Source organism: Lonchura striata, chromosome 3 (assembly GCF_050655825.1).
Source record: "Lonchura striata isolate lonStrDom1 chromosome 3, ASM5065582v1, whole genome shotgun sequence".
Classification (NCBI taxonomy): domain Eukaryota; kingdom Metazoa; phylum Chordata; class Aves; order Passeriformes; family Estrildidae; genus Lonchura; species Lonchura striata.
In genome coordinates this window covers 48,557,725-48,572,511 of record NC_140705.1, presented here as the reverse complement: position 1 = coordinate 48,572,511, position 14,787 = coordinate 48,557,725, and the positions used below count along the sequence as shown (strand labels likewise).

General features: G+C 40.8%; 1 protein-coding gene across 1 annotated transcript in view; it reads right to left on the bottom strand.

Moving 5' to 3' along the window:
• Window positions 1-10,206: 10,206 nt before the first annotated feature.
• The window catches only part of DCBLD1 (discoidin, CUB and LCCL domain containing 1), a 46,179-nt gene continuing 41,598 nt past the window's right edge, over window positions 10,207-14,787 (bottom strand). The window contains 1 exon segment of the mRNA XM_021555490.3: window positions 10,207-12,615. Within this exon segment, the coding sequence (XP_021411165.3) occupies window positions 12,098-12,615 (518 nt within the window). The 3' untranslated portion in view covers window positions 10,207-12,097.

Sequence of the window (14,787 nt, the reverse complement as noted above, 5' to 3'; positions counted from 1 at the left end):
AATTTTTTTATTTATTTTTTTCTTCCTTACTTCATGGCACATTGTATTTTCTGTTCAATGCATTTGATCAGTTTTAGCCTGAAGTGGAAGAATGTTACTAGAGTTATTTTCCTATCATTCCTTGTCTGCCAGTTTCATGTGATGCTGTGCTCTCTTCTTCATCTGTGCTAGACCTTTTCTCTGCTCTTCTTTATTTTTATCTCCATACAAGATCAACAGAAGGAACAATTGCTGAGGAAAGTGACTGGGAGTGGACATATCAGGTAGCAGTAAATTATCATCAGATTTCCTTCCCAGCAGTTTTTATAATCTTTGTTTAGGAAGCTGTGGATGGGAGGATTTCACTCAGACACTACAGTCTGTCTCCACGTACGCTGTACTTCTTAGCACCTGATTTAATGTACTGGTTTATTTGAAATTGTACTGCAATGCTTAGAGATTAATATTTAAACTGAGAAAAGTTCTGCAAGTTGAGATTTCCAGATTCAATGGACAAATGTGTATTCTCCCCTTTGTCATAACTGGAAGACTCAGTCCTGCTGATTCCCAGAGGTTGAATGAGTTAGACTTGGAAGAATTTCTGAGGAAAGTCAGTGTTCAGACTTCATTTTTATTTTTTAAAGTGTAAAACAGTTTACTTGCGTGTGTATATATATTTTTACTTAAAAAAATAAAATAATATTCTAAAGATAATTTTTCAATTTTTTTGGTATATAATTCCTTTCCTATTAAAATCTTCAGTAAGACAATTGTATTTTAAGCTAAAGGTGGACAGTGTTTGTTGGCATCTGGGACCAATGTTAATTAAAAGCATGTAAGATAAAGAAAGTGCTTTACGGTAATAAATTTAACTCTGATCAAAGGTTGTATGTAGTATTTCCTTTGTAGAAGTGTATTCTTGGCAGTGAAGAGGGTTTGTATCCATCTCAATATATGTTAATCCACAGTTGTATCAAACAAAATACAGGTGTTTATTGTATTTGTTCAAGCATAAATTACATTATGGGTTACTCTCATTTCTGTAGCAGATAGAACATTTTGCAAAACATGTATACACCTAGCTAAGCTGAATATAATATATTTTTATTAGACTGTAAATAAATATACTCTTCTGCATTGCAGTGATTTCTGCATGTAATTCAGAGTTGTATTTAATTTTCTTCTCTTTTTACATATAAAGAAGACCCAAGCATGTGTGTGTGCTTTTTGTCTGTTAAGCATGTAGTCAACACTTGGCTGAAAAGCTAATATGGGGGAAATCAAAATAGCACTATGTGAAGTTCAACTTTCATCTAGTCTTGGCTGGCAGTAGTTAAGAGCAAAATACAATTTTTTGAAAGACACAGTTACAGGACATGTCTCAAATTTCATTGAGGTGCATTTTCTGCTGAATGTTTTTCAGTTAAAAAAACAAAAAATATTTGCAGTGTCTGACTGTATACCATAAATATTCTGAAGTCCTTGACTAGGAAGAGCTGTAAAGACCTACACCTGTCAAAGGGTTAAGTCATTTGGCTAAAATTGTGGAAAGTGCACTTTATCTCTCCTTTGGTTTTTTTTGGTGTTTTTTTTTTTGTTTTTGTTTTTTGTTTTTTGTTTTTTTTTTTTTTGTTTTGTTTTTTTGGGGGTTTTTTTTTGTGTGTGTTTTTTTGGTTTTTGGTTGGTTTGTTTTTTTTTTGTTTTTTTTTTTGGTGTTTGTTTTCCATACATTTTGAAATATTAAAAGTTTTCCACTGGAGTTAGAAAACACTTCCCTTTAAGTTACAACTTCTAGTCCTGATGTTTAACTCCTTTTGTTCAGATTGTCTGTTTTGTGTTTTAAATTATATTGTAAAAGAAATAATCTCTCACCTATCCTGGAGTAGTCGTCTCACCCTAAAGCATGAAGTTCATCTGAATGAGCAGAGAGCTCAAGTGAAAGGCAGTGCTGTGGTAACTGGTAGTAGTATAATTATGGTAGTGCTTATTGGGAGTGTGTAAGCAGAGGGCAGAAAACTGTGAGCGTAGGAACTGTCTCAATAGACAAGGCTGAGTCATGTTGGATTAAAAGATGTAGAATGTACAATTGGTGAGGGTTGAAACTGTTAACTTTATTTTTTAGCTTTAAAATTTTTAGGAGGGTTTAGATATGGGTGACTTCAGCAGATGGAAGGAAGAGGGAAAGGGGAGAAATCTAGCTAGAGCTGTTGTAAAAAAATGAGGAATAGAGGCAGCTATGAATGAAGATGATAGAGAAACAAAATTACTTCTTTATGTTACCTGAGGTCAAAGAAGATCATTCAAAATGTCTCTGTGTTCCAGTGTCCTACTGAAGAAGTTCAGAGGCTGCTCCCAGTGACTGGTCACTGAAGAGTCCTCTGCATTTTTTTCCCCAGAGACCCACACATTACCAGAAGGGAAAGTGTCCTGACTTAGGATATGTTACTGTAAGAAGTTTGGTTTTCCTGATTAAAACTTCAGCTCAGTGGTCTGAAAAAAAAAAATGGGCTAACGTATTTCAAGCTTGGTTTTATAAGCATGAACTTACACTACAATAATTGGAAATATTATCTCCTTGTCCAGCGTGTCTTTTCCAATAGGACACAGTTCCCAATTCTTTAGAAGTTTTGCAGTTGTAAGGGAACTGAGGAATTGAGAAGTGGAAAACATGCTGACTTTGAAAGAGAAATAATCAATTTCTTTGGATTTTCTTTTCTCATGGATTTTCTTTTCTCATATTGCTTTTAATGCTTCAGAGTAGCCTTGTCCTAGCTACTCTGTTCACCTGATCTTCCCTTCCCACAGATGTATCTTGGAATCTGCTCATGATGCCTGTTCCTGTGTAGGACGTGATGCTTCTGAGTCAAATGGTTGAAAAAGGCCAAGTAGTATTTTTCAAGGATTTTCAATTCCTAGGTGAAAACTTTAAGTTACTTGGGTAAATTTTCCACACTCTATACAAGTGTTTGATTCAATCAGCTGTCCAAATTAGTTGGTGTGTCTGTCAGCCTTCTGCCTCATGTGCTGTCTTGTGTTTTCCAGCTCTACCTAGGTTAAACATTGGAGCTACCCATGTTTTGAAGGCTCTGTAGGAGTATGCTCTTCCAGTCCCTTATGAGGGTTATTTTGAAAGTCCATGTATTGATCCCAGGAGAACTGGTTACAGTTTTTCTTTGTAACTTTCTACTGGAAATAGTGATCACAATTCCCATCAGAATTTTTGGCATCTGCATTTCTTCAAATTTCCTTTTAGAAATGCAAAAGCACTGCAGCCTTAGCTGGTTCCCCAGCTTCTCCTGTATCAGTTGTGGGGCCATCAGCTCTCTGCTGCCTGGTTTTCAATGGCTGGGTCTCAATCAGGAGATAAGGAAAATATAAAGACAAGTGAAAGTCCAGGCATTCACAGACATGTTTTGATTACCTGTAGTGCTAGAAGTCAGGGGTGCTTGGGAGACAGCTGGTAACTTCTGTTAAAACTGCAAGTCTTCAAATATATATGTAAATCTTTGTAAATCCTTTTGATTAAATCTTAATTTGCCTATGAACTGTCTAAATATTTGCATCAGTATTATTTCTGTCAAATAAGTCGGATTCCCATGAAAATATTTTTTCTACTGTTACTTTACTTGCGGTTGCCCAAGTGTTTCTGGCATCAATTTCTTTAGGGGAATGGAAGCATTAAAGGCCCTGCTCCTGAACTGGAATAGTTATATATTTTGTCCACTGGGCTTACACCGCTGGAAATGTCCTTGAATTGAATGCTTTCCCTCCCAGTAAGAAATGGAGTGTCCCTATTCAATCCCTGCTGGAACAACCTGTAGAGAGTTTGCCACTATTGACATTTCTGCTGAAGGTCAGGGAAGAAGGTTGCTATAGGTTGCCCCTGCTGATCCTCTTGCAGAAGTGAAGCCTTTTAGTTATGCCCATAAATGCACTGGTTCCTCCTGCTTTTATTTATAATTTGCATGGTAGTCTGTCAGAAGGGATTCCCCATGGGTGCTACAGTTTAAACCCTGCAGTGGGTACCCTCAGCTTCTGAGGGTGGCTTGGAACAGATAAACTGACTTCTATAAATGATAAAGGGGGATTTCTGTATAGCTGTAATTGAGTGCTACTGCAGGCTTTCATTTATTTGATCTTCCTTTTTTATCCAGTGTGGCAGTTTAGGTGTTCTCCTAATTTGTGAGAGATGTGGGGTGTTACAAGGCAATTCAGGAAGCCAGCAGAATTAGGGTGCTCCTTTAAGTATTATTTTAAATCCAGGTCACATACTACGAATTTTTTTTTTTTTTTAAATAAGATGGCAATTCTATGTATTATGACCCCCACATCTTACTAAGTTAATGGGGTTATCTTGAATGGTCTGGGTAAGTAGGCAAGTATACCTGGGGCTGTGTCAGTTTTTATGCTGTCTTCCACTTCCAAACCGGTCTATTACTTGGTAATTGCAGTTTGTGAGCAGAATCTTCTATTTCCGTGCAAAGTACTTGCATTTGTGTGTGGTGCCAAGAGGGGGCAGCAGCTTCCTTCCAATATTCAGTATTAACGCATCTTTGAGAAACAGAACCTATTGTTTCATGGGTTGGTTTTTTTGTGGTTTGGTTGGTTGGTTGTGGTTTTTTAATTAAAAAAATAGAAAAATTTTATTCATTAGAACTATTTCTAGAAACATGTAATCTTAAAATAATTAACATCCAGTCTAATTGACATCCTGTAGCAAGTAGTTTGCAGATGGCACATACTACAGTTAAAAATTGTCCTCTATATATCAGTGAAGTTTATGTCCAAACACTCATAAACACAGACAAATATAATTACATACAGCTCTGAATTCATGACTTGCTAAAAAACACTTGTTTATCCCTATCAATTACTTTAAAAAATGAGTGCTCTGTTCTCTTACAAGCTCAGAGAAAAGCAGTGAAATGTTTTATCTCTTGTTTGTGGATGGGTTAAGGCTTTCCAAAAGAAGGGACCAAATGCACTGATAAAACATGAAGTGAGATGCCAGGTAGGTTCATAAATACTCCTGCCTGCACTTTGCCAGTGCCCTTCAACCATGGTATAGAACCAGCCTTGTCATGTTCCTGGAATCTTTGCTGGAACAGAAGCTGCCCATGGTCAGGACAGGTGAGGAAAAGTAGGAAAAAAAGGAGATGACAATTATGTTTTGCTCTAGTCCAGGTTCAGACAGAAGCCTCTTGGTTGGAGAAAGGGGAAGGTCAGTTCACATTGACCCACCATTGTCTATTCTCTACTGGTGCTCCTTTCCAGAGACCACCAAATGATAATCCAATCTGCAGGCCTTGTTTGTTGCCATTAACCAGGTGATCAATAGACCTGTCAGCAGAGACATACTTATGTCCTTGCTGCTGGTCCTTGTACAGTGATGAGGTTGTATTATAAAGGGGGGAGGATGGACCATGACTTCATATGTTAAAAAGTTACCTCTACACTTTAATACTTTAAGGAGTATGAATGCCATCTGCAAGGTCTTTGTAAGATAGTAGAAGGCTTATTGCAGCATTGTTATCAAAAGCATGGCTTGCTTTGTGTTGTGGCCTGTCAGAAAAGGCTTGTGTGGCCTTTTATGATGAGATGCTGAAAGTGCTTGATGCGTGAACCATCCACAACCTTTTCATATCCACATATGACACTGGCATTTCCATATAACAGGCATGCTTTATCCAGGTCACCTTATTCAAATTTTATAAAACTGTCTGTCAGAACAGATGGTGTCACTTAAGGATAAAAAGCTTAGCCATAGATGTGAAGAAAAGCTGCCTCTTCAAGTGAGGTCTGCTAGCTCATCTTAGTCTTTATCACCCCTGTCTTTCCATGCTCAATAGAGGACTTTTCACAGGTTTGTGGTTGGTGTTTTCAGAGGCCTTTGCATTTTTGGATATGTTTGATTTGTTGCTACAGCTCTGGACAGGTGGCAGCATAGTTGTCTATCTCAGATCGCCCATCTGTGAAATAGTGTTTGCCTGGGCCAGAGAAATTAAGATGCACAAAACACATTTATAAAGCCTGGTTTCTAGTATATGCTCAGTGGGTTAAATTGTTCAGACCATGGGCAGGCTGGTGAGTAATATTACTGTCTTTCTGGGTAATATTACTGTCTTTCTGGGTCTTTCGCCTCTTGTTTTATGGCAAGCATCAACATGTGTTATCTGCCACTCCTCATGGAGGAAGACTTCTGGTGACTTCGCTGTCATGGCTCAGGCATCACCCATTGTTACATGATTTTTTACTGTTTGATTTAAATTTATCTTGATGTTTCTTTTAAGCCTAGAATTTTGGCTCCCTCCCTACCTTTTTGCCTACCTTCTAGTAGGCAACATACATGTGTTTTCAAAGTCTATTATTGTCTGTCATCTCATTTAGATGAATGTTACAAGCTTTGAATAACTTGTTATGCTTGTAAGTTTTCTCTTTTTTTTTGGTAGCTCAGATTTAGTAGGAGGAAATGCTGGGTATTCAGGCTACTGTTCCTCGTTGGGTTAGCCAATAATGAAGATTATTAGTACATTAATAATACAAGGGAGCTTTTCCAATAAAGTCTGTTAAAAATTCTGTGTCTAGTCAAAATTATGGATTCTTGAGGTCTGTTCAGGGTGATTATTCAGGGCACAAATGCCTTAGTAACACTACTGTGTCATATTTGTTGACTTTCATTTTTTTACTATGGTGAAAAAATATGTTGTCCTTTAACTTGATTAAATGAAAAAAGATTTCTCTTTTTTGTACTTGTGACTATACAAAAATAAACAGGATGATAATCTCTTGGATGTCACATAGCAGAGCAGTAGCTGTGCTGTGAGTGTCTAAGTAATGAATTAACTCAGTCCAGGATAAGAGGTTACTAAATAACCTTTGCCTACTGTAGATGGCAAAGGTTTTTCAGGACTTACAGCCATTTAATGTGAGGCAAAGCCCAAACAAATTGGTGACATTTGAATGAAAGTCTCCAAATTCTCATGTCTAGACTATACAATGAGATAGCACAGAAAGTTAGATGTGAGGCATCATCCTTATCATGCATAGCAGGAATTTTCTCCAACTAAGGATGTCTTCCCTCTTGTCTTTATCTAGTTTAGAAATACTTTATCTGACTTCTTGTTTCGTGTCCTTAATGGATTGTAGGACTGTACTGGGGGGAGGAAGGGGGCTTCAAAAAAAGGAAGCCCTCAGGAGAGGTTTCTATTTTAAGTTTGAAACTGATTGTGCAGAAATGGCACCTTCCTTTTAAAAAGTATGTTCTGTGAAACTCACTCTTATCTTCAATAATTCATAGGCATTGCACTGGCAGTCTTGTTAACCCCACACATCTATGGCAGGGTAATTTTCAGTTAGGTATCAACAACACTGATGAGTCTCAAATGAAATGGTGAATTTGGCTTTCACACTGTACTAATCACAGTGTAGGCTGGAGGTCAGGACAAACCTACATCATAGCTGACATTGGAAAGAAAAGGGCAGTACACAATTTTTATTATGGAAAATAATAAGGAAAAAGGAATGCAGCAACATAACCTTGTCATTCCTTTGGTCTGGCCTAATTACAGGCTGGGGAGCCTTTAAGAGGCCCGCTTGCTGAGCAAAGCTTACCTGATTTTGGAGAGAGAGTGGACAGAAGAATACAGATGGCTTTGTACAAGGTTACTTTTCAGTGGGCCTCTGATCCTGCAGGACTGCTTTGAGACAACAGACTCCCTTCTTAGAACTCTCTTCATTTTTTACTTTTTGTTTTAAAGATAGTGATCTACCAAACAGGTAAACACAATTAGGTATCTGCTCCTATAGCATATGGGACACATAGCCTGATATTCCCATTCTGTGTAGGGAATGTTTTTTGCTTCAGACAGGGTTCCATGAAAATCTGCCCATGAAGTGAAGAACTGCCAATTCTCTGGCAGGCAGTGAGAAAAATCTGAAGGAAGTCTGTATTAAAAACTTAATCTTCCCAGGTTTTAGCCATGCCAATAATGCAGACCAGCCCTGGGGTTCACCAAGCTGCTTCTAGTGATTAGAATCCAACCTCCTGCGTTTTTTCAAAATAAGGGGGCAGGGATCTGCCATTTACACACAGGTGCTAGAGTCACTGCTGTGACTGCTGCCACTTTAGCTCAGTGCTCACAAGACTGCTCAGATGCCAGGGGTGCAGAATACCCTGAAGGCTTTCCCTGCATGCCCCCATCTCTGCAGACTGCTGTATGTAATGAGTGGGCTACCGAGCTTGTTGAACCCATCCTGTGGATGGTGCCTGGAGAGGGAGGTGAGGCCAGGCTGTTGATCCAAAGATCATAAAATGAGAGCAGATGATCTAAACAGGACATACCCTGAGCCAGGAAATCCTAATTCGAGTCTAGGGCTAATTTTAATCTATTGCCTGTTGGATGTAAAGATCATGGTAGGTACTAAGCTAAGGTTTAATAGCTGATGTTTAGCAACTAAAAGAAATAAAAACATACTCTCTGGAATTACTCTTGATAGGAAAAAATGCTTTTTTATTGAGCATTAGAAAGGTACTTGATAGAAGAAATAAGAATTTGCAATCTATTTTCCAGTCTAAGGTGGTCAGGGCAAAGAAAATTTGTGGTTTTGCTGTGATATTTTGGGAACATTTGTTTGAGTTTTTGTTTGTTTGTTTGTTTTTTAATTATTTGTGTTTTAAATATAAGGCACCAGCTGGAAATGCATGCTGTCATTTTTTGGTTTGAGTTGTAGGTAGCTGACACCATCTTTTACACTTTCTTACCTCAAGAGTCACCTCCTTCGATTCCCTCGGTCAGACGTGCAGTTACAGGGCTGCCCGTGTTCCCAGCAAAGTCAGCCACTTGCTGTCAATAGCAATGGCACAGGCAGATCCTAAGTGCCAGGAACAGTTAATATTTAATCTTCTTGTGGACTCTGGCTTGGCTTTTCTGTTCCAACCCACTGGGAGTGCCTGCTTGGGGAAGAAGTTTGCTATCAAAACACCACTGAAAGTCTCCATTGACCAGAGGATCAGACTCTGCTCTCACACAATCTCTAGAGATGCTAGAGAGAGATCCAGAACTAACAGGCCTTCTGAGTGTGGAAATATCCCAAAACAGTGGGAACTTCACTGTGGAACAAAGGTTTTTAAACCTGGGATGTTTTATAAGGCTGCCTGTGTTATACCTGCATCTGGCAGGTAGGACAGGCTGATGCAGACAAGCTGGAGTTTGATGTATCAGTATTTAAAAAGCCATTCAGAGGATGCATATGAGGATGGGCACGGGCACTGGTAAGAGGCAATCCTCTTTCATTCCTACACCAGGATTTTGTACCTCTACCTCTACTAGGATACAGAGATGTGGGGTAGGAAGCTCCCTTGTGTATCTGCTGCTAGGATTGCTAAAACCTTCCTAGGCCAAGGTGGAGAGGCCTGAGGCTTTTAGTGTTAACCACGCTCAGCCGCCACTCAGATGTGAACCATGAAGCACCATGGCAGTGACCAGGAGATGTGTCCTGCCTCTGTCCCTGTCAGCACTAAGCCACTGTGAAGGGAGGCTGAAGATGTTTGGGGATCTATTTTAACCCGGCTTTGCAGGTTTGTTGGGTTACTTTTGAGGGGGGTGGGGATGAAGGCAAGGTACAAATTGAGACCAAACTTTCCATTAGGCTAAATCAGCTGTGTTAAGATGGATTTGAATGACAGCAGAAATGGGCAGATGCTTCTGCCAAGAAGCTTTTGACACTTGTACCATGTTGCAGATGTGCCAAGCATGTGGCAGAAATATGCAAAAATTTCATTATAACACAAGTAGTGTCATCTGCTGCCTGGTCCCCTTGCATTGCTGTGTTCCTTAGCTGCCTCATTAGGTGGGGAGTAGACCTGATTACGGACTTGTTTGTCAAGTGAGAAGTCAGGCTAATTAGTTGTGTGGGCAGAAGATCGGTTTCAAGCTCATCAGGAGGGCATCCTCATCCTTTCCTCAATCATATGCATCCTGCAGTGGGGTTTGGCGCAGGAATTTGTTTGTGGGTTCTTCTTTAGAGCTTATGGACAGAAAATTTGGGCTAAATGGGGCACTGAGAGAATCTTTTTTTAGCCTGTCACACTGGAGCCGTGAAGTGCAGCAGCGCAACTGGCACTTTTGCAGGGCGTAAGGAACATTTCCTTGTCACCCTGCAGGGTATGTGGTGGGAGTGGGCATGCAGCGATAATCGAGTCACCGAGTGAAGTGGCAGGCCTGTGTGGCTGATTTACAAATACCAGTGTTCTTTATTTACACAGACATGTAAACAACAGAAGGTAAACAACACCGCCCAGCTCGGTCTAACAAACAGGCTGCTGCTGTTTCACTTCAGGACCTGAGGTGTTTTAGACATTTCACAGAAACTGTATTGACAGCAAACACAGGAAGGCTACGAGGTCACCTTGACTCTTTCTTCTCTGCACGGGGATTGCATGCACGGTGTGGCAGAGCAGGGGAATGGCACCACCTGAGCCGCAAAACAAGGGTATGCAAAGAACCCACTCAGAGCTTGCCTTAAGTTCAGGTCTGGCCCGAGTCAGCAGTATTTGTGAGCAGTACCACTGCAACCAGTCTGTCCTCTGACAGTGCTTTCCACCCAGAGATCTGAAAGCACTCTGCCAACAGACTGATCAATCTTCGTTGCATCCTTTGCAAATTATCCCATTTATATACAAGGAAATAAAGGGAGGGCCTTCAAAGAATGGCTTTCCCAGAGCTCAGGTTTTACTGGTCTCGTTTCCCAACCTTGTGCTTTAAGTATAGCACCATTCTTTCTTCACAGAAGTATATAGCTTCTTGACATTTTAGGACAAGCTTTTGAATTCAAAGAAATGCCCCAAGTCCTGGAGGTAGAAGGGCAGTGGATGGTCCCAGTCATGACCAGAAGCTGTTCTGCTCCAAAGCTGCCACTGCTGAAAGAGGAGCCAGCGACTGTGCGATACATTGCACCCAATCCCAAGCTTTTTCAAGTTTGTCTGAAAACGGAACTAAGGGAAACATTAGCTGCAAAAGAAAAACTATTCCAAAACAACAGTGCTGATCTGATGTCTTGCAAATTTGACTGCAACAGTAAGCCATACACACACTGTGTTTCAGTTAGTTAAAATACTTCTAAGAGAAATGTTACACTAAATTAGTATAACAGAAAAATACCTAGTGGAGAAATTGAAGAGTTCAGGAAGTTTGCTGCTTTGTGCCAAGGAACAAATTTCCTTATAGTTTTAGCAGCAAAAGAGTCAGCTAGGGCTTGAACAGCATTGACTTCTCAGCTGTAAATTCACATTTTGGTTACACACACACTTCCTAAATAAAAAAAAATAAAAAATTAAAATAACTTCTCCAAATTAACTGGCATTGGATATGTTGTTGGGTCTTGGTTTTTTTGGTTTGGTTTTTTTTTTTTTCCCTTGTTGTGGAATGATAACCATGGCTTGAACCCAAAACCAGTTTCAGCATTTTGACCTGTTTTCTAACATGAATTGCAAGTTCGATGGGCTCAGCTTGTACTCTAGAAAATATTCAAGCATGTGAGAATTGCTGCTAAAAAAGCAGCTGGGAAGTTGTGTTTGAGCACAGTATTTAAATACTCAGCTGCCTTCTCTCATGCAAGACGTTTAACTTCTATCCTCCCAGTCAGAACTACAGCTGCATCTTCAGTTATCATAGGAAAAGAAATGAATCAACACAACCATAAGATACACCATTTACAGCTGCCAGTACAGCAGCAGGTAAGATAAAGACAGAAAAAGTGGACTTTTTAGTCCTAAATAGGCATTCCTGCAATCCTTTCAAACCCCCAGGTGAAAAGGAAACCTAAGAAATTCTCCTTAAATAAAAGCTATGTACAAATTGCACACATTGCAAATGGAGCACTGAGATCAGTTACAGAAAATAAGATGTACAGTCTTCACTGATAACATCTCTCTTGCTATAAACAGTGATAAACAGCATATGCTTTCCTCAGATGTCAGAACCCAGCAAGACAGCAATATTATGTACACAGGGCTTGTTTGCCTTCTGCCTCCCACAGCAGAGTCCCTCCAAACTCTGTTTTCACTTCAGAAAGCTGTGCAGCGACGTTCCTGCGCACCGTGCCGCTCCTGCTCGGCAAATCACAAGAGAGCTGTCATTGCTGTCTGGCTTATGGGCTTTAGGCAGTCCCGGGGCGTGGAGTAACCCTCGCCCCCGAGAGCAGTTTGCTGGGGTTTCTGGTAGTCTGTGCTGTAGCTGACGGAGGTCAGAACACCATTAACTTTGGGTTTGTCGTAGTTTATGACACTCTGGGGTGTCTGATAGTCCCCGTTCCTGGAGTCGGTTTTGCATGAACTGGAGAAGGTGCCGGCGGTAAGGGAATGTATTTGGGATGAGGCGACAGGAACGTTGTAGCCGTTCTCAGGGGGGAAGTTACTTTCTCTTGCTATGTGCCGCTCTATGATGGGGGTGGCATACTCGGGCTCTTGGCTGGTCAGGGGCAGAGCATATTCGTGCCTGTTAGCTCTGTGAGGGCAGTGATAGTGATTTTCAAACTCAGAACTCCCCCTTCTTCCCTCCTCTTTGGTGTCCATGGGGCGAAAAGTAGATCCTTTACGTGTTACTGTCCCAGTTCCGATCATGAGAGGCTGCTGATAATCTAAAAGGAAGCAAGAAATGCTCAATAAGGCACAGACTGGTTATCTTATATATGTAATACTTATGCATAGCTAGGTATTTTATGTTGAAAAACTACCCTGTTATTGTATCAAAAGTGTGGTTATTGGGGATGTGAGGAAACCTTTCCCCAACACCGATCCTGTAACCTCCTTCAGCAAGCAAGAGTTGCAGAACATGGCAGAAACTTTTCCACAGAGAAGCTCCAATCTGCCACCTCTTTTTCTACTCCTTCACTCCCTCCTCCCTCCCTTTCCCTACCTACCTTCCCAAATAACATTTCTGGAGTATACTTGAAAGACCTAAAAAAGAGTGAGGTCAACAAAATATTAGCAACAAACTGGACAAAGGACATTGCATGAAGATCGGCAAGTGAGAAGTTCTCCAAAATGAGTGTTCCACTTTTGGAATAATTAAAATGCCCAGAGGATTCTTAACAAGCCGGCTTTATTTAAAAGGCATCTCACAGCAGCTGACTGACAAGAAGGATGAAGTTAGGCAAAACGGCAGCCAAGAGAGTCAATGGAAGTGTGAAATGTGCTAAGCCAGCTCAGCACGGCTGCAGGCATGCCAGGGGGGATGAGCTTGGGGGGAGAAGTGGGAATGGTGCTGCCAGAGGAACTGGGCAGTCACCCAGTCAAAGGGGATGGCAGGGTTAGAGCTGGCCTAAGGCAAACAGCCTGAGCAGGAGCAAGGAGTGAGATGGAGGAAACATGGCCTCAAGAAGTGTGTGTGTTGCACTTCTAGCTAAGGTAAGTGCCAGGAGATCTGAACGAGAAGGCTTCCTGAAAAAACAAGCAATACTATTATGAGGAAAGTGAACGTTCTAACTTTCTTTGGCGACAATCTCTTACAGATACTAAGGGTGGCCTGAACAGCTCTAGTAAATGACACTGCTAAAGTATCGTGTTTTCATGCAGGCGTGAAGAAGTTAGCTCGGTTTCTGTTCTGGCATCGCAGTTCATCTGACATGAGCGTCAAATTCGATCCCATATGTCCTGTGAATCTTTTTGGCAGTTTCTGGCTGTGTCCCAAACTTCAGCATGTAGGGTGAAGGTGTTATGATATTTCTCTAAGTAAGTAGTGCAGTTCTCCCCAGCAATGCTGCCGCCATCCCCAGAAATCTCTCTTGCTCAGGATGGAGCATCTCAGCTTCGTCCTGGCTGCCTTGGGGAACCAGCAGGCAGCTGGTTCCCTCTGAAGTGAGGGAATTCCATGTAGAATGATAACTTGTATGCAAATTGTGTGCTTCCTGCAATTAAATTATTAAATGGCACATTTCTATGTTACTTTCACGTTCTTATTTCATGTTTTTTTATTTTTAAGGAGACTGCAGGTGAAATGCTAAGGCTGGGAATATGCCTGAGCCAGGCTGAGAGTTCAGATTTCCCACAAACACAGCAGGAGGGAATGGTGGAGAGAGCAAAGGCTTCCCAGATATGGCCAGGGAACCAAAAAAACATCTTTTGTGAGCAACCTTTATTCATTCTCTTTCCTTAAAACTGCTTTATAGGTCTCTGCAGATTTATATTGAAGGCTTCTATAAAGGATTGAAACTGTCTTTGAAAGATATTGAGAGCAGCACCATATGGAATTACAGTAACCATCCATTTGTTTTTTAAATGTATTTCTCTGCCAAACACAGTGAAGGAATTCTAAGGAATTTCTAAGGTCTGGAGGCTGGAAACTAATCTTTCTTCAAGAATGCAGACCACTGATCCCATGAAATGGCTGGTCTCACTAGCCTTACCAGACAGACTAGACTAGGCGGGGATAAGATGTGCTAAGAGGATGAATTAAAAAAATCATCCCTTTGGGATGCAAATAGTACTGATGCTCTTTCATTGGGATTTGCTCTATCCAAACAGTGACCTGGAGCCAGGGTAGCACAGCAGATGAGTGTTGTGGTTGCCTTACTTTTTTCTCATCTACCTGCCACCTCTTCAGGAGGCCTCATTTCCCAGATACTTCAGGAAAGCTGCACAGGGATCTCAGCACAGCTTCCAGCTAGGCATGAAATCCCACCATAAACCAAGTAATTTTTCTAGTTGATCAGCAGCAAGGGGCATCATATTTTGTTCCATTTCCAGAGATACTTGTGTTTAAATAGAAACACAAAAATTAGTCAGCAAAGGGAAGCAATCCTATCCTAGGC